At 38.6% G+C, this 26,782-nt stretch overlaps 3 protein-coding genes across 5 annotated transcripts; 1 reads left to right on the forward strand and 2 right to left on the reverse strand.

Annotated features, from left to right (window-relative positions):
- Nucleotides 1-1,614: 1,614 nt before the first annotated feature.
- LOC114350673 (phosphatidylinositol glycan anchor biosynthesis class P) lies at nucleotides 1,615-2,952 on the reverse strand. 3 transcript variants are annotated; one of them, XM_028301571.1, is made up of 4 exons: nucleotides 2,889-2,907; nucleotides 2,670-2,748; nucleotides 2,380-2,508; nucleotides 1,615-2,216 (listed from the first exon to the last, which is right to left on the reverse strand). In XM_028301571.1, exon 4 carries the CDS (start codon nucleotides 2,102-2,104, stop codon nucleotides 1,631-1,633), a length of 474 nt encoding a protein of 157 aa, XP_028157372.1. In that variant the 5' UTR covers nucleotides 2,105-2,216; nucleotides 2,380-2,508; nucleotides 2,670-2,748; nucleotides 2,889-2,907; the 3' UTR covers nucleotides 1,615-1,630. The 3 variants fall into 3 exon arrangements, with proteins under 3 accessions (XP_028157372.1, XP_028157363.1, XP_028157381.1); XM_028301580.1 differs by having other exon boundaries at nucleotides 2,104-2,216; nucleotides 2,889-2,952; XM_028301562.1 differs by having other exon boundaries at nucleotides 2,670-2,951.
- A 1,179-nt stretch (nucleotides 2,953-4,131) lies between these two features.
- Dp1 (satellite-binding protein 1 Dp1) lies at nucleotides 4,132-12,425 on the reverse strand. The gene is made up of 17 exons (XM_028301193.1): nucleotides 12,369-12,425; nucleotides 12,220-12,286; nucleotides 10,739-11,003; nucleotides 10,149-10,364; nucleotides 9,863-10,069; nucleotides 9,503-9,718; nucleotides 9,247-9,430; nucleotides 9,009-9,139; nucleotides 8,749-8,932; nucleotides 7,706-8,662; nucleotides 7,253-7,539; nucleotides 6,428-6,676; nucleotides 6,017-6,157; nucleotides 5,849-5,943; nucleotides 5,543-5,756; nucleotides 5,242-5,466; nucleotides 4,132-4,910 (listed from the first exon to the last, which is right to left on the reverse strand). The coding sequence occupies exons 3-17, from the start codon at nucleotides 10,955-10,957 to the stop codon at nucleotides 4,644-4,646; spliced, it is 3,792 nt and encodes a 1,263-aa protein (XP_028156994.1). The 5' UTR covers nucleotides 10,958-11,003; nucleotides 12,220-12,286; nucleotides 12,369-12,425; the 3' UTR covers nucleotides 4,132-4,643.
- Nucleotides 12,426-12,583: 158 nt separating this feature from the next.
- Sf3b1 (splicing factor 3B subunit 1) lies at nucleotides 12,584-25,564 on the forward strand. The gene is made up of 21 exons (XM_028301182.1): nucleotides 12,584-12,734; nucleotides 13,005-13,264; nucleotides 13,421-13,547; nucleotides 13,848-13,927; nucleotides 14,014-14,208; nucleotides 17,354-17,546; nucleotides 17,945-18,195; nucleotides 18,718-18,907; nucleotides 19,293-19,576; nucleotides 19,930-20,133; nucleotides 20,223-20,421; nucleotides 21,396-21,554; nucleotides 21,783-22,075; nucleotides 22,155-22,313; nucleotides 22,392-22,580; nucleotides 22,846-23,028; nucleotides 23,163-23,341; nucleotides 23,426-23,671; nucleotides 23,756-23,968; nucleotides 24,330-24,546; nucleotides 24,943-25,564. Exons 1-21 carry the CDS (start codon nucleotides 12,707-12,709, stop codon nucleotides 25,099-25,101), a joined length of 4,008 nt encoding a protein of 1,335 aa, XP_028156983.1. The 5' UTR covers nucleotides 12,584-12,706; the 3' UTR covers nucleotides 25,102-25,564.
- The last annotated feature ends 1,218 nt before the right edge of the window (nucleotides 25,565-26,782 follow it).

Below are 26,782 nucleotides of genomic sequence, written 5' to 3' on the forward strand. Positions count from 1 at the left end.
GCATGTTCATAATATTATACTCTATAACGCCTGTAGCACAACTCCGCCGCGAAACCATGACAGCGAAACGATTTCAATATACATCTCTGCAATCATATCCCCACATTAGCAACGTGACGAAGTAAACGCGCAGTTTTATATTGAAATCGTTTCGCTGTCATGGTTTCGCGGCGGAGGTGTGCTACAGGCGTAAGTGACTGGTAATTTTGAAGAAGGTAGGTAGGTAATTTTACTTAGGGCTGATTTTTCAATCGTCAGATATCTTTTAACTGCAGAATAAACTTGTCATTTTTACATATTTCCCATACTGAAACTGTCAATGTGCCAAACTTATTCTTCAGTTAAAAGTTATCCGACCATTGAAAAATCAGCCCTTAGAAGTATTTCAATAGGTGCACGACGAACGAAAGCAAAACCTCTCGTGAGAAAAGCTCTAAATAGGCAAGTAGGAAGCACTTTTGAATATTAGCAGCGAATATACGAGTAATTACGAGCACCGAAGTGTGAAAAAAGTTGTCTGTCTCCATGCACACACACGTTTTAAAAAAAAACTTGGATAGCTAAATCCAAAATATTTTCTAGAATTATAGCGAAAAGTACTCACCTAATAGGTAAAAGGAAAAAATATGTTAAAAAGATATTGTTAATACGTTGACCCACTTCCTTCCTGCCCCAACCCATGACTTCCGGTTCATGAGAGTCCTCGATGTTATTGCGGCGACATAACGCAACTTTATAGTCTTTAATGCCCATGAAGTCCTCTGTACTACCCTACTTCGCTCTGTACCTTGGTACTATTACTTATTCTGTTTTGGAACGCATTGTAGCACAATAAATACCTACGATAAACAATTAGTCAGATCATAGGTATCGTTTTCCTTTTAATCAGCGCATCTGCGCTGCATTGTTGCAGTGCAGACTTAAGCATGTAGGCTTTCTCTATCAGTCTGCCATTGGTCATATTATTGCTTCTTGCTTCCTTTAGTGTGGTGATGTACCTACACTAATGATGTTTCTTTACACTTTACGACGCCTACAGTAGGTACACCCTGTAAAATATGACTTGCTTGAATAACAATAATGAAACTCATGCATAATTTATTACGTATACCACGAGTAAGCTAAGTACATATTTAAACTTTTTTACCTAATATCTATGTACCTACATGGTTTTGACGTGTTTTGTTTATGTAGTTACTCTCGAAGTCTCGAAATACGTTATTTTTATATTCGTGTTTTTGAAATCTAAAACTTACGTAATAGATGCGCTGAATTGATATAGGTACCTACTCGTAATGTTTGTGATGCTACGTCGCCGTCTGCCGACATTGTGGATGGCATCCACTGGATGCTTCTCCATCTCCAGTATACTACGTATAACCACGGTTGAAGGTATTAGGTACATAGCACATACCAGTTTTAAAACTAGATAGATGACAAGAAATGTTCTTTTGCTGTGAAACCGTGTCTTGGAGTAATCAACACTATTCTACTAGTTATGTTCAATATTTTTTTAATGAGATGTGTGTTACTGTGTTTAAAAGATTATCCAAAACATTGAAGTACTTATGTATAGGTAAGTAAGTAGTTCATCTATTAGTTAAATAAAAAAACTTTTAACTGCTAAGGTTCATTTATTTAAATACATTTTCTTACATACAAATCTTATGTCTAAATCATATAGTTGAGGCACCTGGTTTTCTTTACTAACAGGATTATGAAAATAACTATCTTTAGTACATTTACTCTTATCAGGACAAATGCAATTTAGATTTTCATTCTGATTATTTTTGACATCTACTTTGCTAGTGTAATGAGAAAAAGGATCTCTTATAGTATTTATGCTGTCTATATTTCTTGACAATGTTAAATTTGAACTGGGGTATATCAAAAAAGCAAATAATGTAAGAGCTACAAGAAATTGAATTGGGATTGCAGTAGACCAGTACCTTTGGGGATAGTAATAAATATTAAAATAGTGTAAGACAAAATCAGGTGTAAATGCCCAGACACAGTAAATTCCAAGTGCAGTTTTGCTAAATAAATACATAAAAAATCCATACAAAGATCTTGCATGTGTTGGGGCTGGAGTGTGTTCTGGCATCTTGGTACTTTAAACTTCAAACTGGTTTATAGTCTTCACAACCAATAAAATGTTTTTTATCATGGAATTCACAGCAACTCTTAATTTCTTGAGATCTCCACCTTTGAAATCACTGGAAGAAAATAAAATAAACATAAAATACCTATGTTACACTTATATCTTTTATTATAAATGAAGATATGACAAAATATTGATAATTCTATTTTAATTCAATAATAATATTGAATTTACCAACAACACATCATGTTAAACCTAGTTTTTTTTTTAATACTAACATGTGTAATGTGTCCTGGTCAGATGTGATTGTTCGGCTAACACCACTTCCTTTTAGTTCTTTATCAACATTTAGCACTTCTTGCACCAAATTTGCAGTTTCACTGGATGAAAATGGAATAGTCAAGCTCCTGTAAAGAAAAATATTGAGTTACAATTAGCTACTTGTAAACATTTTAATTTAAATGCCACCACCATGCCATGCCGTACCATGGTGTTGGAAGAACCAAACTAACATGAAAGTTGCATTATATAATTTAAAAGATACGAACTGATATGAATTAATACTTACACGTTTGTTTCTCGAACGTCAATCATTATAGAAAATATTGTGTACTTAAAATTTTGTTACATGAAACGTAGGCATGAAACTAGTTTGTATTAAATTTCAAATTAAACCTTTATTATAAATATTTCAGCTTTTTACAAAGCTTTTAAATTATGTATAAATACCAAATTTTCAGTGAAATAATACCCAAGTTTTAGACAACTATGAAAAATTGTGAAACACCAAAATCTCAAAATAAAAAACAACTCGCCGAGCGAGCCACCCTTTTTTGACAGATCAGACAGATGCTGCTGCGTTCCGAAACTTGTCAACTGTCAACGCGTTCCGAAACCGGTTATAATCCATTTTTGGCGACCCGAACTGATAGTCGTTTTCCAATCGAACACGCAACGAAAGTTGAGGCGAACGGCACGTATGGTATAGTCGAGTTCATAAAAATATATTGGCAGTGGCATTTTTTCAAAATATTGTTAGCCTTTTAACGATCGTATATTTCAATACAAACTCAAACATTAACATGTTGCAGTAACGCAACACTGACTGCGGGCCGGCGGTAGTTGGAACTGTGGCCGATAGTACCTGCGCCATGACAGATTCAAAATAAATATTTAAATAAAGTCAGAATAAACAATTATTTTCTTTGTTCAAAATCTTTTTGCTTAGTCGCCTCAACTCTCGCTGCGCGACCAATGACTGACAGACAACTGCTTTCTATCTCGCTTATATAGTTCTGTGGGTCTAGACAAAGTGCAAATTATAATCGCAAACCAGACGGGGGGCTGCCCCCCTAGACAAAACGCACTTTTTGATCGAATCGAAAATCGAATCTGTCAAAACTCCATACAAAAAAGGGGCTTTTCGACCACTTTTCGACTGGTTTGCGATCATAATTTGCACTTTGTCTAGACCCACTGAAATACTGAACTGTCCTATCCATGACATTGACAGTGGGGCGCCACCATCAATACCGGATCGCTGGTTCCGATTTTTGCCATGTTGGAAACCATATGTATAGTTGAACGATGGTAGCGCCCCCCTGTCATTGAGTTTGGTGGGACAGTTCAGCGTGGGTCATCTATACACATATAGCAAGAGCTGTGAGCAAGAGCGAGAGATAACTGTGAATTAGTTCTGTGTACTTCGGTTATTATTAAATATAATAAAATAACAACAATTCATGTAAAAGATTTTATTAATATTTCAAACGCAATTTACTATGTACAAATTACTTTGTAAAAATATTCATTCTTGTCTTATTATTATTTACTGATTCAATTATTGTAGGCAACACTTACAAAACATAGTATAGATAAAAACAATCTTGAAAATTATTATGAAAAATATAGACATTTCATTATAAATTTATCCAATAAGTACATAGAAACATAATTCTGCACACGATTGGGATGCATATAATTTGAATAATTGCATAATTAGATCCGGATATAAATAATAATATAAAGAAATCAACAAGGAAGTCAATGGCATTTTTGATATAAAAAAAAAACAAAATTCATCATTACATTATTACAATAACAACATGGCGATAATGAATACTAATTAAAACTTAATAAAATCGATCAGCCTAATTTCATTGCGAAAATATTATATCGATAAGTAGGAGTTCACTGGATACATACAAAGAATGTATGATATACAGACACCTTCTAATCGATCGTTAAATATTATGTAGATTCCTAATTCGATATTACATCGTTACAAATTCAGTCACGGGAACGCGGATCGATCACAATCGCGCAGCGGGAGCGTCGAGAGCGCGGCTCGCTGCGGTAAACGGGTCGAACGATCGCATCGAGCGTCGCTCACCGAGGGATGCAGACGTGGCATAATCATTTCTATTCTACCGGCAGACTTCTTAAAACACGTATAATATAATATAGTTATACAAATATGTTATCGTAATAATAAAGACACGGCACCGCGAGTCGGGGAGGGGCGAGGAGGGGGGAGGGGGGTTCAGCGGCGCGGGCCCCAGGGCGCGGGCGAGGGCTGCGCGGCGGGCGGCGCGCGAGTGGCGCCGGGCATCGTGGGGAACTCGTGCGTGGACGCCGTGTCGGGCGCGCGCTGCTCCCACGGCCCGCCCTTCACCACGAAGCCGCTGGTGGGCCCGGCGCCCGCGGCCGCGTTGGCGCCGGCTCCGTTGTCCGTGTTCAACACGTCGCCGAAGTCGCCCAGCGATGGGCCGGCCGGTCGCTGGTATCGGTGGTCGGCCACGTCTTGCAACTGAAAATATTGTTACGTGTTAGTCAGCAATTTGACGTCTTGTTATGCCTCAGAGATAGGCTTATTAAACTTAGGTAGATATTGTACTTAGTAATTCTTGAGATTAAAGTTATCAGATGATCAACAAATCGGCTGTTACTTACAGTTAAAAATTATCAGATTGATAAATCGTTGATAAAATCTTATCAACCAATAAAAACAGTGAATGAGAATTAACGATAATTAATTAAGCCGCGCCCAAAAGCCTGTTCATCTCACAAAAAACTGCAGGGTTCAAAATATGCAATCTGAGACCGCCGCGCATACTGTGTAATAATGTATTTATACTTACATATTCTTCTGCCAAATTCAGAAGATGGTCTTTAGCATCGAGGACGTTATCCTCGTCGCCGGTGATGACGACGATGCTGTCGTCGCCTTGCCTGGCGTTCGAGTTCGGGAATCGGATGTCCACCTTGTAGTCGTCCATTATACGCCTGATGTTCTTGCCGCGGAGTCCGATTAATCGTCGGTGTACGCGAGGATCGATGTCTACCTCTTCGCGGTATTGGTTATCCTGATAATTACAAAATTACAGATTAATTTAACATTTTAATTTACACAAAACTCAATAAAATGTTAGGTTTACTTACAAGTTGGTGGACAATAGCCATGATAGCTTCCTTGGCCTGGATGGCCTTGTCCTCGTATCCCGTTATTGTGATGGTGTCGTCGTTCGCTTCTCCGCGCTTGGGAAGGTTTATTTGCACCCCATAGTCCGTGCGAATTTTCGTAATCACTGAACCGCCTTTCCCAATAACAAGGGGGTGGTACTCAGGATCTACTTTGAATGTCAGCTCAAATAACCTTAAAGAAAGAGCATACTTTTGTTATGTTAATGTTCACTTTACTAATATTACTAGTTTTCTATGTATGTTTAAAAAGGAAGGAAATATTACCTGAGTTCTCTATCTTTTTGCTCTTCCTCCAATTCAACAATCTTCTCAGTCAGTGCCTGTTTGGCTTTTTCAACATTAGTTGGAGTACCAGTGACCTGTAAATTTATGATGTATGAGATTTTTGTTCTATTTTTAGCAAAGAAATGACCATAATGAAATTACATTTACCTTGACCAGGTCGCTAGGAGGGTCATTGCTAGACGGCAGCAAGATATGGACATCGTAGGTCTGCATCAGTTCTCTCCTCCTTGGGCCAGAGAGTAGCTTGTGAAGGTGATTGGGGACTTCCACGTCAATGGTTATTGGCACCTACAACACACATTACAGTAAAGAAAACATAAAAACAGTTACAGGTAACAAAAAAACTAAATTAACGATAAACTGTCACTGTCAAAAGGGCGCGTAATCTAATCTAGCGCGTTGGTACCCGCTGAAAACCAGCTTCGTGACTTGACGACTTGTATCTTGTCACGATTTTTGCTGAGCGGGCGGGCGCCTTTTTAGCATGCCTCAATAAAGTTAAACATGTATGCACCTAAATTTTATATGCTGAATAAAGGAATTCTATTCTATACATACTTGTTCCAGCAAAGCCTTCTTAGCCGCCTCGCAGTTTTCAGGCCGCCCAGTTATTCTGATGATATCATTCACACCGGGCTCCGCGTTCTCATCCCCATTCTTAACGGGGATGTCGGCGGCTTCCGACGTGTCGCGCTCGGGGAACTTAATTTGTACATCGAACTCTGCCGTGATATCCTTCACTTTGGCACCGCGAGCACCCATCACGGTGCGGTGATGCCTTTGTGAAATCACGCATTCAATTGTCACCTGAAAACCATTACATAATATTAAAAATAATAAATAAATTATAAATAAAGAGCAATTCTTTTGGTAATAGGGATGTTTCCTGGGTAAAAAAGCAAGAGTTTTAATTAGTCCGTCAGTTAGCTTAACAAAAACTACTCGACGCCTATTTTTCACTTTTTAAAAATAATGAAAATGTACAGAGATAAAGCGTGCCAAAGTTCTAAAGAAAAGGCCCGTGACGTCAGTGAGTGCGTAAAAGTGCAGCACTTTATGACGTCGTAACTATTTGTTTGATTGACAATTAAAAATGTATGTGTCCAATATTATTTTATATTAAAAATTGACGGACTAAAAAAATTTTTTTAGGAAACTAAACTATTCTATAAATTGAGTTTAGTTTAGTTAACTTATGCGCTACTATGAGCTGTGGATATTTTAGCACGTTATCTAAAACAGCATTGAATGAATTCACGCTGCTTTTAATATCGCAATCCATACGCTAAAAGATTTAAGCCGATTATCCGAGTTTCGACATCGACGAATCGCCCCACCCACCATTATACCACCTACATATTAATTTGACATGTTTCTACAAACCTTGGCTTCCAAATCTTCGATAATTTCGTTGATGCGAGCCTTAGCGGCCTCGATGCAGTCCTTGGGTCCCTTCAGCACCACGCGGTCGCTATTGACGCCCTGGCGCGGGAAAGAGATCTGCACACCGCCGCAGTCGTCGGCGATACGTCGCAACACTTCGCCGCGACGCGCAACGAAGTGTCGGTGGTGACGTGCGGCCACCGACATCTCGCCTTCCGACACGTTGCTGATCTCGGCCACAGCTGCCTCGAGTTGCTTGCGAGCTGCCTCCACTTGCTCCTCGCGCCCTGGTACCAATGTTACGTTTTTGTTAGATTTATTTCAAACAAACCAGGTTCCAATTTTAGTATGACAGTTTGGTACATACAGGGGTCGATAAAGCTCAGATAACAGGCAGGCATTTTATGGGGATAAAATATTATGAAATTATTAAGCAGTAAAAAAATGTCTCACCAATAATGAAAATAGCTTCTTTGTCCTCGTCCTTCTCAGTCGGGAAGATTATACGAGCGCCAGTCTGCTCGCGAATCTTTTTAATATTAGCACCATTTTTGCCGATGAGGAACTTGTGGTGTTCGGGCTTGGCGCGCACGTGCGCCGTGTGTGACGTCAGCTCGCGCTCCGACGCGTGCGCCAGCAGCTGCTGCTTGGCTTTCTCTACATCCTCCACTGGCCCCTTGATCACCACCTTGTCGCTGTCGCTCTCCGCCGGCGGGAACTTTATAAGCACACCGCCGCACTCCTCCATTATGGAATGAATAAGTTTACCACCCGCACCGATCAACGAATTGTAATATTTAGGGGGAATCGTCACCTCCTCCGTTACGATATTCGCCTTCTCGTTGTGGATTTGCTGTATCCTCTTGACGGCCTCCTCCACGTTCTCGCGTTTGCCACGAACGGTGATGACGTCACTGTCGTCCCCTTCAGCCGGGAGATCTATCTGAGTTTGCGTCTCGTCACGAATTTTCCTCAGATTAGCGCCACCCTTGCCGATAATAAACTTATGGAATTGCTTGAAAATGGGCACCTCTTGAACGTATGACGATTCAGCGATTTCTTTCAATAGTTTGTGGAGGAACTTCTCACATTTCTCGATATCTTCCTGTGGACCTCTCAGTTTGATTGGGCTCCTCTTTTGGCCTTGATCAGGCAGGGAGATAAGAACGCGATCAAACTTTTCACGGATTTCCTTAATTTTCTCTCCTCTGACTCCAATGAGTGATTTAATGTATCTGTGATCGACATAAACTTCTTTCGTTCTTTCGTTTTCAAGCTTCATTACCATCTCCCTAAGTTCTCTTTCGGCATCGGCCACACCCTGGTGGCTACCCTCGATGCGAATTACGTTGTTATTTTCGTTTTCAATAATATTAATAACTACACCAGTCTCATCTTTCAGTCTGTTAACTATAAATAACGGAAATGTACATTAGATAAACCAGTTTCCATAAAAACATATCAACAATTAGACAGATGATTTTGAGAATACTTACTGTTCGATCCACTTTTGCCAATAATGTGTTTGAAGAATTTCGGGTCAACGGAGAGTTCAACATAAGTGAGAGTTGCAAGCAGGTTTTTAACAAAGTCATCAAGTTCCACTTGGGCACGCTCTACTTCTTCAGGGGGACCATCGATTTTTACTTTATCTTCAGAATGAGTAATGTCTACATGAACCTAAACAAAATAATACAAACTGTAATATTGCAAAACCATTTATAGCAAAAATGAGTTACAAGGTTTCACTATTTACCTTGGAGAAATCTTGGGTGAGCTTCTTAATGTTGGATCCATTCTTCCCAATGATGTATTTATGAATCCATGTTGGGGCATCAACAGTGGCAGTTTTAACAGAGTTCGCTTTTTCACATACCTTAGATAGAGCTGTAATATTTCGTTAATTTAATATGCTTCATTGAAATAATTTCAATTTCAATTAAATTCATCTGAGTAAATAAGTATGATTTATGTGATTATTTAAATGTACGTACCCAGGCCAATTTTGTTGTGGGGTCCATGAAGAGTTATAGTGCCAGTAGGGGAATCAGGTGGAGGCATTTCAACAGAGACACCAGTCTCTTTAAGAATCTCCTGAATTGTTGTGCCACGAGCACCAATAACATACTTATGCTGCGATTTGGGTACTTCTACCCGAACCGTTGAACATTTCTTGACCTAAAAAAATATTGATGGTTAATGAAATACTTAATACATTTAAGATACCTAATGTAATCTTGAAAAACATACCATGTCTTCATAGATCTGTTCAATTTGCGCCTTAGCTGCCAAAACTCCATTTTTCTCACCGGCGATAACAATTTCGTCACTTTGCGTGGACGCGGGAGGGATATGGATGCGAGCACCAGTTTCAGCACTGAGGGCTTGTGCACGCTCGCCATAAGGACCTTGGATGAAGGGGTGATAGGTTTTTGGAATGGTGATTCGCTCGAGAGCTTTACGAGACTGTAATAAAAATAAATAAATTTTAAAATAACTAAATATTAGTCAATATGTTATAAAAACAGTATAGAAGTACTTAAACATTGAGTTTTAAGATTTTATAAAATATCCAATGAAAATATAAATGTATAGAAACAATATTATTACCTGCTCTTCTGAACAGACCCTGATCTCGTGTTCAGCCTTTTCAATACCTTCCTTAGTCCCAGTGATAGTGATAGTTTCGCTATTGTCAGCAATCCCTGGCACACTAATTTTAGTTGCAGTGACTTTCTCCAGATCTTTCAGCTTTTGGCCTTGTTTTCCCAGAATCCAGCGATGATGTTCTTTAGGAATCGCAATTTGCTTACTAGCCTGCAAAAAAGTTACATAATAATAATATTGTGCTGGTAAGATTATCTAAAATATAACATCTTAGAAAAATAAAACTTACTTGTTGTTGGAAATGGGTCAAAATTTGACGCCGAGCTTCAAGAACGGCACTGTGCTTGCCGGTGATAAGGAACGTGAGGCTTCCGTCTTTGCTGGTAGAGATCTCAATGTGGGCACCAGTATCTTTAGTGATTGCCTGACATGTTCTCAGCGATTCACCCTCTCCAAAAGTGTTAGCATTGTCCAGCTTTCTTTCTTCGTATGGCACATGGAATACCTAGTAAAATTCAATAAAAATAATGTACTAAATGTATTATTTGCTTAAACAAATGTTTCATAATGTTTTTAGCATTCTCCTCAAAAGTTAAGATTTTGTAGACCCAATATGATCTTTAATTTTGGACAACAAAGCATTCAAAAGAAAAATGTTTAAAATGGAAAGAAACAAAATTAAAGAGGCATCAATATGTAGACAATTTTAAATTGATAAGTGCTGCTTTTGACAATCACATTACATTAAAATAAAACAAAAAAATCTTATCATAAAAACTTTATCAAACAGATTACGTAAGCGCGACTAATTAAGCCACGTGTTTTGTAGGGAAAAAGAAAAAGCACAGTTGCTACCAAAAAATGAGATTGTATGCTTACTTGAGTGTGCAAAGATGAGCCAACACGAAGTTTATTGGTGACCTGCTGGATGTTTCTCTGCACTGGCGGCTGCGAGTGCGGGAGCGCAGGAAACAGGTCGTCATAAGCGTACGACCCACTCGTGTCGTACCCAACGTTGTTCATTTCTTCGCCATGGACAGGTATTTCAGGGTGAACGGGTAACATATCTCCAACCATCATGGATTGCTGATGCATCATTTTAGTCTCCTCCAGCAGTCCTTGTCCGCGCCAAGTCGTTACAGTACTACACAATAAAAATTAAAATGAAACCACATTTCACTTACAAAATTTTATGTGGTAAATGTGCCATCTGTTTAACTGTTCAATTGAAGTCACATGTTTAAACAGTTGTTCGATGACTATTAAAATAATTCTTACTACATCTGGCAGTGAATTTTTACCTGAAGGTCAGTATGAAATAAAATCAAACACGATTAAAGCAATAGTATGTACAGTATACTGTATAAATGGTATCATATCATAAGTCTTCATGTGCTGTACAATCTGCAGTCACTAGCAAGTGCAATTAATGTATTTCATGGTAAGCACACTAGTGATTTCAAAAAAAAAAAAATAAGTAAAAATAATCTCAATCTAATTATTGTATAATAAACTATAATTACTAAAATGTATTTTTAATATAATATGGATTAGAAGTGTTCCACCTTTTTTAATAGGTTTTTATGAGTTAAAGTAATTCTAGCCTAAGTTATTAATTAATATGATTTTTATGTGCTCAACCAATTATCATGAATTTAAAGATATTCTAAGATAGTATGTAAATGATTTATCACATTTAAAAACATAATATTGTTCTTTTATAATGCTACAGTACAATTTAAATGATTTAACTACACAATTAGACAAGACATCAATACCAATACTCAATAATTTATTGCATTTCACAGTGTAGAGAAGATAGGAAGATTTTTACATTTACTAATGAACCATATTGTTAGTGATAAAAATATTTAATTTAGAAATGGATTGTTATTATTACTTTAAGATAAATAGTAATTAGGAGTGTTCTTGAATACAATAAATACATTAATAAATATGTAAGATAATGCTGGTTTTAGCTATAAGTATGAATGAACAGACTAGGCAAAAAATGATCCTTAGATGTTGTATTTTGATATCCATAATAAAGAAAAATATGCACCTCCTTCAGTCAACATAATTTTAACAAATACGCTTTGGATAGAGGTTAAACGACATCTAGATGAGGTGTACACTCAATTTACAGACAAAAATGTGAACAATCTGTAACTATACAATCATGATGATCAATACTTACAGTCAATGGCTAACAATAATACATTTACTAGGAAATTAATTCACCAAAAGTTTGTTAATAACTCTCAGAGTTCATGAATATTACTATTGAAATTTGTGATAATACGTGTCACCTTCCAACACATTTGACGTGGAAGTAGGCTTTTATAAAATTCAATACTCACCGTACGTACTGCAGCTAATCAACCTGAATGACTATCCTGAGGACGCCAGGGCCAGCTAGTCTTTCTCCTGCGTAAAATGTAATAAATGATTATCATGAAACAGTAACAAAAAAACAATAAATTAAAATTTTCTCCAGCTAAACACGTACCCAGTGCTGCCGCGAGGAGAAAGATGTCTTCCACAGATTATTTCTATTCTTAACACGATGACAGTAGGCAGTTGCCAACTATTCAATCGATTCAATCGGTATCGGTAATCACTAAAGGTTTCAACGCACTGCTTCAACAGAAATGAATTGTGTTGCCAGTTTATTGAAAAGAATTAAAAACAAAATTATTCGTTCAGTGGTTCACTCAGTCATTCATCATTCATTCAAGAAATCAAAATGTCTACCGAAATGCTTTTTGAGTAGCTGTATGAAAACATTTGATTTTTATGCATAATAATTACTAAAAACGAATACAAGGTACTCCATATTCATGAATAATGGACAAAATACCCAGGACTCACGAAGGTAAGGCCAAAGAATAGGTAAAAATGTTGACTTCTTGCTTTATTTGTATGCATGCGACGTGCATCAGCATTGACACTATTACAATCTGAAATTGATAAAAAAATGTGTTAATTTATCGTTTTGTACTATTTTTCTCATGCATATTCTGTCTAAACATAGTTTTCACAGGAATAATTCCATTTACTCTTCACGTATACATCCTTACTTTTAAAGTTGGGGTTACTTTTTCTTCATGAATTTTGTCCTATTATTTTATATTTTACTCACCAGCTATTGAAGCTCAAATAAGAGAAATTCAATCAAAGAAAAATGAACTACCAGAAAATGGATCCGGCAAGGGCGTGTCTCTTGGGGAGACTTATGATAGTGATATTTATGACGCCCAAGGAGGGAAATCAAGATATGATGGTTATGTGACTTCTATCGCTGCAAATGATGAGGTGGAAGATGAAGATGTTGAAAATGTCCCGATCACTCAAAAAAGATCTGGATACACTGCTCCAGCATCTATACTAAATGATATTGCTCAGGTATTGTTATTCATAGATTCTGTCTTGTGATTAGTCTAAATGTTTGAAATCGATCCAATCACTCAATTTATACTTAAAATAGAATCAAGTTTTGATATACATTCTGTAATATGCAATGAGTTGTTGATAATTTGTTAACATTGTGAAATTTTCCAGAGTGACAAAGATTATGATCCATTTGCGGACAAAAGAAGACCTACGATTGCTGATAGGGAAGATGAGTACCGTCAAAAGAGGCGTAGGATGATTATATCACCAGAACGTATTGATCCTTTTGCAGAAGGTATGTTTTGATAGAAGTTTAATTGGACACATATTTTAATTATTTTCTTGTAAGTACTTAGTCTATAAATCTCAATTTATATTAGTATGATGCACAAGATTATCACACTTATATCAATTTAATTGATTGCTTACAGTTAGAATGTTCTGAATACTTTTAAGAATAAAATTGCGTTAAATATTACATCACAATTAATTTTAAATTCCCCTAATTAACTTGTAATATCTGTGGTGGCAAATTCCTTGGTTGAATGTGTATAATTATGTCTATTGATTACATTGCTATTTTAAATTGTTCCAGGTGGAAAAACACCAGATGTAGGGTCTAGAACATATACAGAGATTATGAAAGAGCAATATCTCCGTGCTGAAGAAACTGAGGTAAGATAATACTTTATTATATTCAATATTTATTCTTATAATAATATTGTTAGTAATTTTTTCAATTTGAATATTATTGTTTACAGCTTAGAAAAAAACTATTAGAAAGAGCCAGAGAAGGTACTCTCAAACCTGTTGCTCAATCCAATGGAGAGGCCACAAAAGCTGCCGCCAAACGAAAAGGCCGTTGGGATCAGAGTACTGAGGATACCCCATCTGTCAAGAAAGCTCAAGTTTCAGCTACACCCAATTCACAGGCCACACCATCATGGGATACAGAGGTAAGAATTGATAGAGAAGTAGGAGATATTATGGGTGTTGTCGTCACTATAGGTCTCCGCTAAAACTCGCGTGGGCGCACGGATCGGGTGCTGTTCAATACTGAACGCACGTGCGATCTTAGGTGGAAGCCCTCCCATTAGGTCAGTTTTATTTATAAATCAGAAGTATATAATATATCACTAAGGCATGCAAATCACTAAGATAACACCTTCCTGATAAATCACTTGGCCAACTAGTGGGCGCCAATCAAGTTAAGGCGATTAGAGTCCTCAATCCGCGTCAAATGGGCATTTTGTAAAGCCTACTCCTCTTTTACTGCTGGACAGAAATAGTTGAAAAAAATATATGTTATACAACAGTTCAAGGACTACATTTGTGACGTTTGAATTTTCGCTACGTCTCTTTGTTTTGGATTAAAAAAATAAATACGGGACATCGATTTTTTACTTAAATTCCCTACTCCTCCAAAACGGCTATGTTAATTTAAAAGATTTTTGCACGAATAGATTAGGAATTCTTTAATCTTTAAATGACACGTTGCGTTTTTCAATCGAACATTACTTTCATTCATAAATTTTACTTTTGATAAATTCCGAACGTTTTGCTGTTGAGGGGGCCTTCGCGGGGTGCGGGCGGCAGTCGGCCGCTGGCCTTCAGACGGGGAGGTTGTGTCACTCGCTAATAGATTAGGAATTCTTTAATCTTTAAATGACACGTTGCGTTTTTCAATCGAACATTACTTTCATTCATAAATTTTACTTTTGATAAATTCCGAACGTTTTACTGTTGAGGGGGCCTTCGCGGGGTGCGGGCGGCAGTCGGCCGCTGGCCTTCAGACGGGCAGGTTGTGTCACTCGCTGCAAACTGACATTAGCGATCAAAATGAATTTTTTCTTTGGCTGAGTTGCACCACCTGACGTGACCTAACTTTGACCGTAGCTTTGGCGATAACCGGTGTTTTTTTGTATGGAGTTTGACAGATTTTTGACTTTTGTTAAATTTAAAATAAGATGTATATCATGATTGATATTTTCGGAGTCGGTGACAGCCTACCTTTTGGTGATTTTTTTTTTTTTTTTTTATCCACAACGAGGAAGCTCTTGACCTGTATCTCACCTGATGGTAAGTGACGATCAGGCCGAAGGTGGAAGCGAGCTTCACCCGGAATCCTCAACCACGGAGGAACTGGCTATCTTACCTCTCGTTCGTTTTGGAGTTGGTTTTAATTTTTGGTGAAAATTAATTTATTTCATGCCTTTAGTAGACTATAGGTACTCAATAGACCTTGTTGTTGCCACTGAAGGTGCATTAGGTACACAGTACATTGATACCATATTTTTTATGTTAAGTGCAAATAAACTTCCCTAAATTACCTAACCATGAAACGTACCTATAGGCTATAATAATTAAAAAGTTTCGTCGATAAAAACTGAAATCCTCTTATAAGATGATGAGTTTTGGGAGCATGTCATGAAATTAAAATTATTAGCATACAAAAACTTGTTTTAAAAAAAAGGTTTTTTCCTTCAATTTATTTTTTTATTTATGATGCGGAATTTGCTGCGGCGTAGTAGCAAAGATTTTTCGTTATGTAGCTCGTAATAATTTCGAAGAATAGGGATGTTTCCTGGGTAAAGCAAGAGTTTGAATTAGTCCGTCGGTCAACTTACCAAAAAAATACTTTAAATGTATTTTTCACTTTTTTAAACTTATAAAGCGCGCCAAAGTTCAGAAGAGGCCCATGACGTTAAGGCGTGCTTAAAATTGTTGCGATTTGTGACGTCACGCGGAATTTCATCGCATCATAACTTCGTAATTACTTGTTTGTTGACAAATAAAAATATCCCATGTCCAATATTTTTTGATAGTGTACGGCGTAGTAGCAAAGATTTTTCGTTATGTAGCTCGTAATAATTTCGAAGAATAGGGATGTTTCCTGGGTAAAGCAAGAGTTTGAATTAGTCCGTCGGTCAACTTACCAAAAAAATACTTTAAATGTATTTTTCACTTTTTTAAACTTATAAAGCGCGCCAAAGTTCAGAAGAGGCCCATGACGTTAAGGCGTGCTTAAAATTGTTGCGATTTGTGACGTCACGCGGAATTTCATCGCATCATAACTTCGTAATTACTTGTTTGTTGACAAATAAAAATATCCCATGTCCAATATTTTTTGATAGTGTAATTGACGGACTAAGTGTTTTTTTAAGAAACTAGCCTATTCCTACGGCCACATTCCAGCTCCATCATCAGACCCTGTTTGTCTTTGAGAATTGAAGTAGGTAGGTAGGTACTCGTGATTTTTAAAGTAGCTTACTTACATAATATTACTTACTTATATTTATATAAAAAAATAAATACAAATCAAACGAGCCTAAACTCGATGGAATTGTTTAATCCCGGAGTTGCTATGGGGCCACTGGCATTCCAGCTCTATCATCAGATCGACTCCATGTCATCACAATATTGCATTGTCATCCGAATACATGTATATCCAAAATTTTAACTCAATCAGCTGTTGAAGAATTTCTAATAAAAAGACGAGATTAAACACATTTTCAGTTTATTCTTCATAAGAAGAAACATTTGCTTTTTTAAACCATAGAAAATACTACTATGTGTTCCAATACCTACAGTTGTCGTCAAGAAGTTGGTCTAACAAATTCAGCTTGCAAGATTCCACCCGAAGTTACCTACATACATATTACATGTTCAAATTTCGAGAACGGCTGAACTGACAAAAACATTAGAAAATTTACGAAAAAATTTAATAAAATAAAAAAAAATATCCCGTACTAAATGTTCATGGATTGTGTTATTTTTATTAAATACCTTTACGCCTGAGCTAAATGACACCGACATCAAGGTTCATAAATTCAAGTTTAAAATAATAGGCAGTAATGTCATGAAAAAAGAGCTTCTATTCTGTATCTACCTATGCCCGTGTAATTTTGATCGGTTTCAAATCGGAAATTTCGTGCGGGGTGCGCGGGTGTTTCGCGCGGCGTGAAGGTCAAACGCCCAAGGTCATTGAGGACTCTAATCGCCTTAACAAATTAATTTTCGTCTAGTATTTTTTTTGTAGGTAACTGTAGAAGTGTAGATATAGATTATAAATACTTAAATAACATTTTTTTATATACACAGAGGGGAGCATGGGAAGAAACTCCTGGTGGTGGTGGGCGTGGTGGCGAAACACCTGGCGCCACGCCGTCCGCCCGAGTCTGGGACGCCACTCCGGGACATATCACACCGGGACACGCCACGCCAGGCAGGGAAACGCCCGCGCAGCACACCTCCCGGCGTAACCGCTGGGATGAAACACCAAAGACAGATAGAGGTAAGCATTCAATAAATAGATTTCCAAAAAAAAACTTTTAGTCCGTCAATTATTATATCAAAAAATATTGGACAAATATTTTTTCATTTATCAATCAAACAAGTTATGGTGCGTTGAAGTTCCGCCTGACGTCACACCGTGCTACACTTAACGTCACGGGCCTCTTCTTTTGAACTTTGGCGCGCTATAAATTTTCATTAGTTTGAAAAAGTAAAAAATAAGTGTCGAATATTTATAAGGTGACTGACGGACTAATTCAAACTTGCTTTTTACCCAGGAAACATTCCTTGTTACTGAGATTACTAAAGTTATTTATACTTGCAAGTTCTTTACTAAACAATCTAAACATCATGTTAATAATTTTCAAACAAGCTATTGAACTTGTTTATTTTCACCAGAAACCCCCGGCCACAACAGCGGGTGGGCCGAGACTCCTCGCACGGACCGCGGCACCGGCGTCGACACCATCCAAGAGACGCCGACCCCGGGCACCAAGCGGCGCTCGCGCTGGGACGAGACGCCCGGCGCCACGCCCGCCGCCGCCACGCCTACTCCGTCGCACGCCACGCCGTCGCACGCCACGCCATCGCACGCCACGCCGTCGCATGCCACGCCCACTCCGCATACGCCGGTCTTTACGCCTGGAGGGGTAAGAATAACCATGTTATTTATATGCAAACAGGCTTAACCAATCCAATTCTCATAATTTATCAAATGTATTCCGATATCCGAGGAACGCGGGTTCGAACCCCGCCGCCCGAATATTAATTGTGGTGAGCCCACTCGTAACACAAGAATTTTAGCTTAATACGAAGGGATAACGGGACTATTAGTAATTTATAAAATACAAATTCTTAAAACAAACTGTTTATTAATAGTCCTAGTCAATCCCTCCAGCCAAACTTGTTTATTAGGAGTGCCTACTACGAGTGAGTACCACAATAGTCTTGCGGACGATGACGTTCGACTCAGCATTTTTTTTTTCTCTTTATTTGGCACAAAAACAGTCATTACAAATATCACTTCTAAAGAAAAATAGTAACTAAGAAAAAAAGACAACGAGCATTCTTCGGATCTCGAATCGGCCAGTCCGACACTAACACCGTTGGACTATTGTCGCCTGAACTTTTTTGAATGAATGCCTGAATTGATGAACTTGTACTTGTTCCAGTCAACCCCAGTGGGAGTGAAGGCCATGGCGCTGGCCACGCCCACGCCGGGCCACGTGGCCGCCATGACGCCGGAGCAGCTGCAGGCCTACCGCTGGGAGAAGGAGATCGACGAGCGGAACAGGCCCTACACCGACGAAGAACTTGACGCCATGTTCCCACCTGGGTACAAGGTTTTACCCCCTCCGGCCGGTAAGTACCGTCCATTTGGACCACACCCTAGTTTTAAAATACGTTTTCTAAAATCAAATACAAATAAGGACTATCATTTAGTTATTAATACCCACTTTAGTTTCAGGACACATGTATTAAAAAGCCTTCACCATGTGGGAAGTCTACAGTAATGATACATTAAAAGATACATGTGTTTTTAAATTTGAAACGAACAGACACTTATTTTAATTACACACTTTTTCTTTCAGATGAATGATGACAATGACTTTACAGTCTCATGCCGTCGGATAGACTCCAGATTGAGCTTTACGTTTATGAATCGCTTTGTTTAACGATAGAGAAGCACGCTTACGATATCCGTGACGGCATGCGACCGTTGTTAATGTGTGATGTTGTTGACCAGGTTATGTTCCGATTCGGACGCCGGCTCGTAAGCTGACCGCGACGCCTACGCCTCTGGCGGGTACCCCAATCGGCTTTTTCATGCAGACGGAGGAAGTGGGGGGCTCCGCCGCGGCCGCCGCGCGCCTGCTCGACCCGCAGCCCAAGGGTAGCCAGCAGCTGCCCTTCATGAAGCCCGAAGACGCGCAGTACTTTGACAAACTGCTCATCGACGTCGATGAGGACACGCTGTCCCCCGAAGAACTGAAGGAGCGGAAGATTATGAAGCTGCTGCTCAAAATTAAGGTGCGGTTACAGTTAAAGCCTGGTCCGTGAGCACGTAGAATCCCGTCCAATGACCCCAAGCTACCCATCCTTATCGCTCGCGCGTAATTATATTGCTGTCGCGACTGTGCGACGCGCGCCCGCAGTGAGTGTGCGAGCGCGTCATATTTTAATGTATGACGAGGAAAAATGATGAGAGAACAAAAAATCTCGACTAGTTAAAGAAAACTACTCTACTAGCGTGGTTAGCTTAGTGGGCGTGGCCCCAAATAAGGGGAGGGGCTGATTTTTATTTCCAGGCTGTTGTGTAAATATTCATTATTTAAAAAAATATCTACATTACTTATTATATTAAATCTTGCATCTTATTTCAGAACGGCACACCGCCCATGTGCAAAGCCGCGTTACGTCAGATCACAGACAAAGCTCGAGAGTTCGGGGCAGGCCCGTTGTTCAATCAGATCTTGCCTCTGCTGATGAGTCCCACGCTCGAAGATCAGGAACGTCATTTATTAGTGAAAGTCATTGACAGGATTCTATACAAATTAGACGATTTAGTTCGTCCTTACGTCCACAAAGTAAGTTATCCTTATTTTACATGATACATTGAAAAAAGGTTGATCTCCATTTGGTGAAATATTTGATTAAATTGTATGTTTATTTTTAGATTTTGGTCGTAATTGAACCTCTTCTGATTGATGAAGATTACTACGCCCGTGTGGAAGGTCGTGAGATCATTTCGAACTTGGCAAAGGCTGCTGGTTTGGCCACCATGATTTCGACAATGAGACCCGATATTGACAACATTGATGAGTACGTACGAAACACAACGGCTAGGGCTTTCGCCGTAGTAGCGTCTGCTTTAGGTATGTATAAATGTAATCCCATCAAAAACAATACTTGTCAAAAAAACCAAGTCTCGCAACTCAGTTGTTCTACGGTAAAAAGTTGTGAGATCCATGTAATACCAAGTCCAGGCCAGGAAATCTTTAACGTTTTACATAAATTATTGACTTGGCCATCGCACTAAATAATTTAATTTACACGTGTTTTCATGCGATGGCCAAGTCAATATATTTATATAAAACGTTAAAGATTTCCTGGCCTGGACTTGGTATTACATGGATCTCACAACTTTTTACCGTAGAACAACTGAGTTGCGAGACTTGGTTTTTTTGACAAGTATTGTTTTTGATGGGATCTCATTTCTTTTTGTATTTTGTAGACAGCAGTTATGTATCTAGAAAACTGGACCGAAATTGAAAAATTTTACTCGACTTGGCGGTTGCACTATCGTGCCCCCAAATCTCATTTCTTTTTGTATTTTGTAGACAGCAGTTATGTATCTAGAAAACTGGACCGAAATTGAAAAATTTTACTCGACTTGGCGGTTGCACTACCGTGCCCCCAAATATTTTAGTTTTTCCTTGATTCATACACCAAACACTACTTATATTCCAAATTTGAAGCTTCTAGGTCTGCTAGAAGTGCCTTAGAATTTTGATGATCGGTGAGTCAGTCAGTGAGTCAGTGAGTCAGTGAGTGACAAAATTAAGTAACTTTGACCCGTTATAATTCTTAAACTACTGGTTCAAACTGAATGAAATTTTAAATATACCGTGTCTTTACAATGCCTGCATAGCTAATGAAAATTCAGCCTTCTAGTTTTATCCACAACGAAGTTACAGGCGGTCGAAAATGGCCTGAATTGCTTCGAGAAAAGGATGGTACGGCCGTGCCGCTTTTTTGCTCGACTTGGTGGGGGCACTGCCGTGCCCCCAGATTTATTTCTTAAATAATGGAGAATGATTATAAATTAAATCTTATTCATTCTTTTTAGGTATTCCATCTTTGCTACCCTTCTTGAAGGCTGTGTGCAGATCCAAAAAATCGTGGCAGGCTCGTCACACTGGAATTAAGATCGTGCAACAAATCGCCATCCTTATGGGTTGCGCCATTTTGCCGCATCTCAAGTCATTGGTGGAAATTATTGAGCATGGTAAGACTACACTTTAGTATTTTTATATTGTTGAAAACAGTTAAAAAATGATAAAATGTTCAATTCCCGCCTTAGGCAGTTCGATTTTTTCAAGTTATTTATAATTTTCAAATTAGTTTGAGATGCGACTCTAAACGCTGAAAATTTAATAACTAGTTAAAAAAAGTTAAGTTATTGCCCTTAACCATGTGCATCACTGCACCATACTTATTTCTACGTTATTTGCAGGTTTGGTTGACGAGCAGCAAAAAGTGCGTACGATTACTGCTTTAGCCAGCGCCGCTCTTGCCGAGGCCGCCACCCCGTACGGTATCGAGTCGTTCGATTCAGTGCTCAAACCCCTATGGAAGGGTATCAGAACTCACCGAGGCAAAGGTCTCGCTGCTTTCCTGAAAGCTATCGGATACCTTATCCCTCTTATGGACGCCGAGTACGCAAACTATTATACTCGTGAAGTAATGTTGATTCTCATTCGTGAGTTCCAGTCGCCTGATGAGGAAATGAAGAAGATTGTATTGAAAGTAAGCAATTATAACTTTTTTTTCTGTATTTAATTTAGACCTTAAGTACAGGTTTCTAATGCATCATTTCCGTTTTTAGGTAGTGAAACAGTGTTGCGGTACTGATGGTGTGGAGCCGCAGTATATTATGGACGAAATTTTGCCACACTTCTTCAAACACTTTTGGAACCATCGGATGGCGCTGGACAGGCGTAATTACCGCCAACTCGTCGACACTACGGTGGAGATTGCTAACAAAGTAAGTCATATTTTCGACTTAATCCATATATGAATGAATCATGCCAAAGCATTATTTACAAAATATGTTTAATTTCAGGTTGGTGCCTCTGAAATCATAAACAGAATTGTTGACGACTTAAAAGATGACAATGAACAGTACAGAAAAATGGTAATGGAATCTATTGAGAAGATCCTTGCAAACCTGGGTGCTGCTGACATCGACTCCAAGCTGGAAGAGGCTTTAATTGACGGTATCCTTTATGCATTCCAAGAACAGACTACAGAAGTAAGTTAATGTCATGTTTTAGGTTTCTTTTTTCTCTTAAACAGAACAGAATTGTCCTGCGGTGTTTTCTATGTATTGGCCCTACAATTTGTGGAAAATTGACCGAGACGAAACGCTACATCGCACACCGAAGTATGGGCGACGTACGGTGGGGAAATGAGACAGCAACCAAGACGGTGTTCACACTATTACGTCTCGGCCAGTTTCCCGCATAGTGTAATTGTGCTATGTAAATATTTGTTTAATTACTTTTCTTCTTTTTTAGGATGTCGTAATGCTGAACGGCTTTGGCACTATTGTCAACCAACTGGGCAAGCGTGTTAAGCCATACTTGCCCCAAATATGCGGTATCATTCTGTGGCGAATGAACAACAAGTCCGCTAAAGTGCGACAACAGGCCGCCGATCTCATCTCCAGAATAGCGGTCGTTATGAAAACGTGTCAAGAGGTGTGTATATTGGCCATTTAAATTTAATTTTAATCTCGTTTATTTAATAAACAGTAAAATAATAACTTTAAAATAATCTCTTTCTCTCTCTTTCTCTAGTTTAACTAAAATTATGAGCTTGTTTTTTGTTATAGGAAAAACTGATGGGCCATTTGGGTGTGGTGCTATACGAGTATTTGGGAGAAGAATACCCTGAGGTGCTTGGATCTATCTTGGGAGCATTGAAAGCTATTGTAAACGTTATCGGTATGACTAAAATGACTCCTCCTATAAAGGATCTGCTACCCAGGCTTACGCCCATTTTAAAGAATCGGTATGTACCACAACTTTCCTTTATATTTGACTGTGAGTTTGCTTTTTTAACATGTTTCTGAGTAAACAATTTTCTGTATTACAGACATGAAAAAGTACAAGAGAACTGCATCGATTTAGTTGGGCGAATAGCAGATAGAGGGCCCGAATTCGTCTCCGCTCGAGAATGGATGAGAATTTGTTTCGAGCTATTGGAGCTGCTGAAAGCCCACAAGAAAGCAATTAGAAGAGCGACCGTCAACACGTTTGGTTATATTGCTAAAGCTATTGGTCCCCACGATGTGCTGGCCACACTTTTGAATAATTTGAAGGTCCAAGAAAGACAAAACAGGTTAGTAGATCGTGTATAAACGTTATAGACACTATTATAATTTGTAAGACCGATATGTAAGTAATATTACCATTATTTTTCCAGAGTATGTACCACTGTGGCTATAGCTATCGTCGCGGAAACGTGTTCGCCGTTCACAGTCCTACCTGCTTTGATGAATGAATACCGAGTTCCAGAATTGAACGTTCAAAACGGAGTTTTGAAATCTTTATCCTTCTTATTTGAGTACATCGGCGAAATGGGCAAGGACTACATTTATGCTGTATGTCCATTACTTGAAGATGCTCTTATGGACAGGTAATTTTTACTATTGCTGTTTCTATCTTTTAAATTACTACTTGTAGTGGGAACCCTCAACACATGTCTTTCAGACGAGATGCAGTTAAGCGCCGAAAAACGTTTAATTGCGTTTCGTCTGAAAGACTGTTATTGAAATGTACTAAGTAACAGATAAAGAGTCCTGTGAGCTTATATGGCAGATATGTACCATCCTAGACTGCATTGCATCCCACAAATACCTGCCTTGTTATGCATAAAAAAAACCCTAAAATAGTTCTAAATGATTCTTATGTCGTCTTCGCCACAATTCTTAGCTTGATGAACAATCGTCTGTACAATGTCTGAGCTATAAATGATGACGTACGATTTTTGTCCTCAGGGATCTAGTTCATCGGCAAACCGCGTGCGCCGCCATAAAGCACATGGCGCTAGGTGTGTACGGTTTCGGCTGCGAAGATGCGTTGGTGCATCTACTCAACCACGTGTGGCCCAACATCTTCGAGACGTCGCCGCATCTCGTGCAGGCCTTTATGGACGCCGTGGAGGGCATGCGGGTGGCCCTCGGACCTATCAAGATACTGCAATATGCTTTACAGGTATGATGATAAATTAAATTTTAAATTGTATGATACAGTTTACTTAGGACATAAGCCACTCTAATCTCTCTTTCTGTGGTTATCACCCATTAGGCCCGGTTTCCACCAAATCGGAGCAGAGCAGAGTGGAGAAGTGTTTTGAAATAACCAATCATTTTTTATTATTTCCACTTCTCTCCGCTCCGCACAGCTCCGCCGCTGTCAAATTCCATACAAATTTAGTCTGCCCGACACTTCCCAGTCACAAATTGTTGTTGCAGTCACACTGCTATGCTACATTAGCTACATAAGATGCTACTGTGTGCTTATTAATTGTTCTACAATCAAGCTGTGAAACACTCATCACGTTACATCACTAATTTCTTACTTATTTTAATTCTTGTGTTTATTTTTCAGGGTTTGTTCCATCCTGCAAGAAAGGTTCGCGACGTTTATTGGAAAATCTACAACACCCTATATATCGGAGGACAAGACGCATTAGTCGCGGGCTACCCCCGGATACAAAACGATCCCAATAACCATTTCCTAAGATACGAACTAGACTACTTGTTGTAAAACGTATTATTTGTAACGCGTTAAGCCCGACTATCTTGTTTGATTTCATAGTAAGATTATAATAATATTAAATAAAATAAAACTAAGTCTAGCGATGTAAATGTTATGCGTTATTATAACACATAGACGGTTAGTCAAAGACAATGGAATGATTTTTCCTAATTCAATATAAATGTAATAATTCTAAAATAAATAAACAACTTTAGTTAATGTATGTGACTGTCAATGTGTTATTAGTTAATTACATCTTTATGAGGAGCAGTTTTGAAAAGTAAAATGTATTAGCTCTGTGAAATAAGATTTGTTGTATGCTTATGTTATTAAGTTATTACATCAGCATTAAAATAAAATGTAACTGAAAGGAAAGCAAAAAAATATGTTCATTGCATCACTAGTTGTAATATGGGATTAACGTAACTATCTGTAAAAGTGTTAAATAAATGGGTGATGTACTTGCATCATTGATATTGGCCTTTTTATTATTCTGTTCTCTGGTGTATAGTCCTGATTTCGCGGAGATTAGCTTACCTATAATTATGAAACAACAAACATTACAGAAATACAAAATCGAAGAGGCACAATAGGCTAGTTGCCTAAAAAAATTTTTTTAGTCCGTAATGTTTAATATCAAAAAATATTGGACACGTATATTTTTATTTGTCAATCTAACAAATAATTACATAGTTATGGTGCGTTGAAGTTGCGCACGACGTCACAACGTGCGGCAACGCTTGCTTAAAAACAAGCGTTGACGTCACGGGCCTCTTCTTATGAACTTTGGGGCGCTTTATCTCTTTAAATTTTCATTAGTTTGAAAAAGTGAAAAATACGTGTAGAGTATTTTTTGATAAGTTAACTGACGGACTAATTAAAACTCTTGCTTTTTGACCCAGGCAACATCCCCATTTAGGACCTCCGCTGAAACTCGCGAAAACTTCGAAACAGAAGAAGTGCGCGCAGATGCACTCGTATAGATGACCCACGCTGAACTGTCCCGCCAAACTCAATGACAGGGGGGCGCTACCATCGTTCAACTATATGGTTTCCAACATGGCAAAAATCGGAACCAGCGATCCGGTATTGACGGTGGCGCCCCACTGTCAATGTCATGCATAGGACAGTTCAGTATTTTGGAACTATATTAGCAGTACTAGTGGGTCTAGACAAAGTGCAAATTATAATCGCAAACCAGTCGAAAAGTGGTCGAAAAGCCCCTTTTTTGTATGGAGTTTTGACGGATTCTATTTTCGATTCGATCAAAAAGTGCGTTTTGTCTAGGGGGGCAGTACATAGTTCGGTTCTTAGTCCGGTTGACAGAACTACTGAAACTTTTTAGTGGCGATAGTCCAGCTCGCTGAGGGCGGGACACCTTGTACACATTTATGATAATAGTCCATGATTAAAACACATCGTAACACAAACAATGCTCATAACATTGTTATATCGACAGACTCGAGTAATGTGGTGGGTAACTAGCTAGCCAGGCTAATTATGCACAATCCCAAACACCAAACAAAGTAGTGTCCCCACTGAGAATCGATTTAGCCTAGGGCCCGATTCTAATTTGTATGAAGAATCAATTGGTGCAATGCAATCTTCGCACTTCTATACGTGCCCATTCTGATTAACTGCCCGACTAAACTATCGGTGACCTAAAACTAACGGTAACATATCGACAAAA

This window comes from Ostrinia furnacalis, unplaced genomic scaffold (assembly GCF_004193835.3).
Source record: "Ostrinia furnacalis isolate ACB-3 unplaced genomic scaffold, ASM419383v2 OfSCF0075, whole genome shotgun sequence".
NCBI classification, from domain to species: Eukaryota; Metazoa; Arthropoda; class Insecta; order Lepidoptera; family Crambidae; genus Ostrinia; species Ostrinia furnacalis.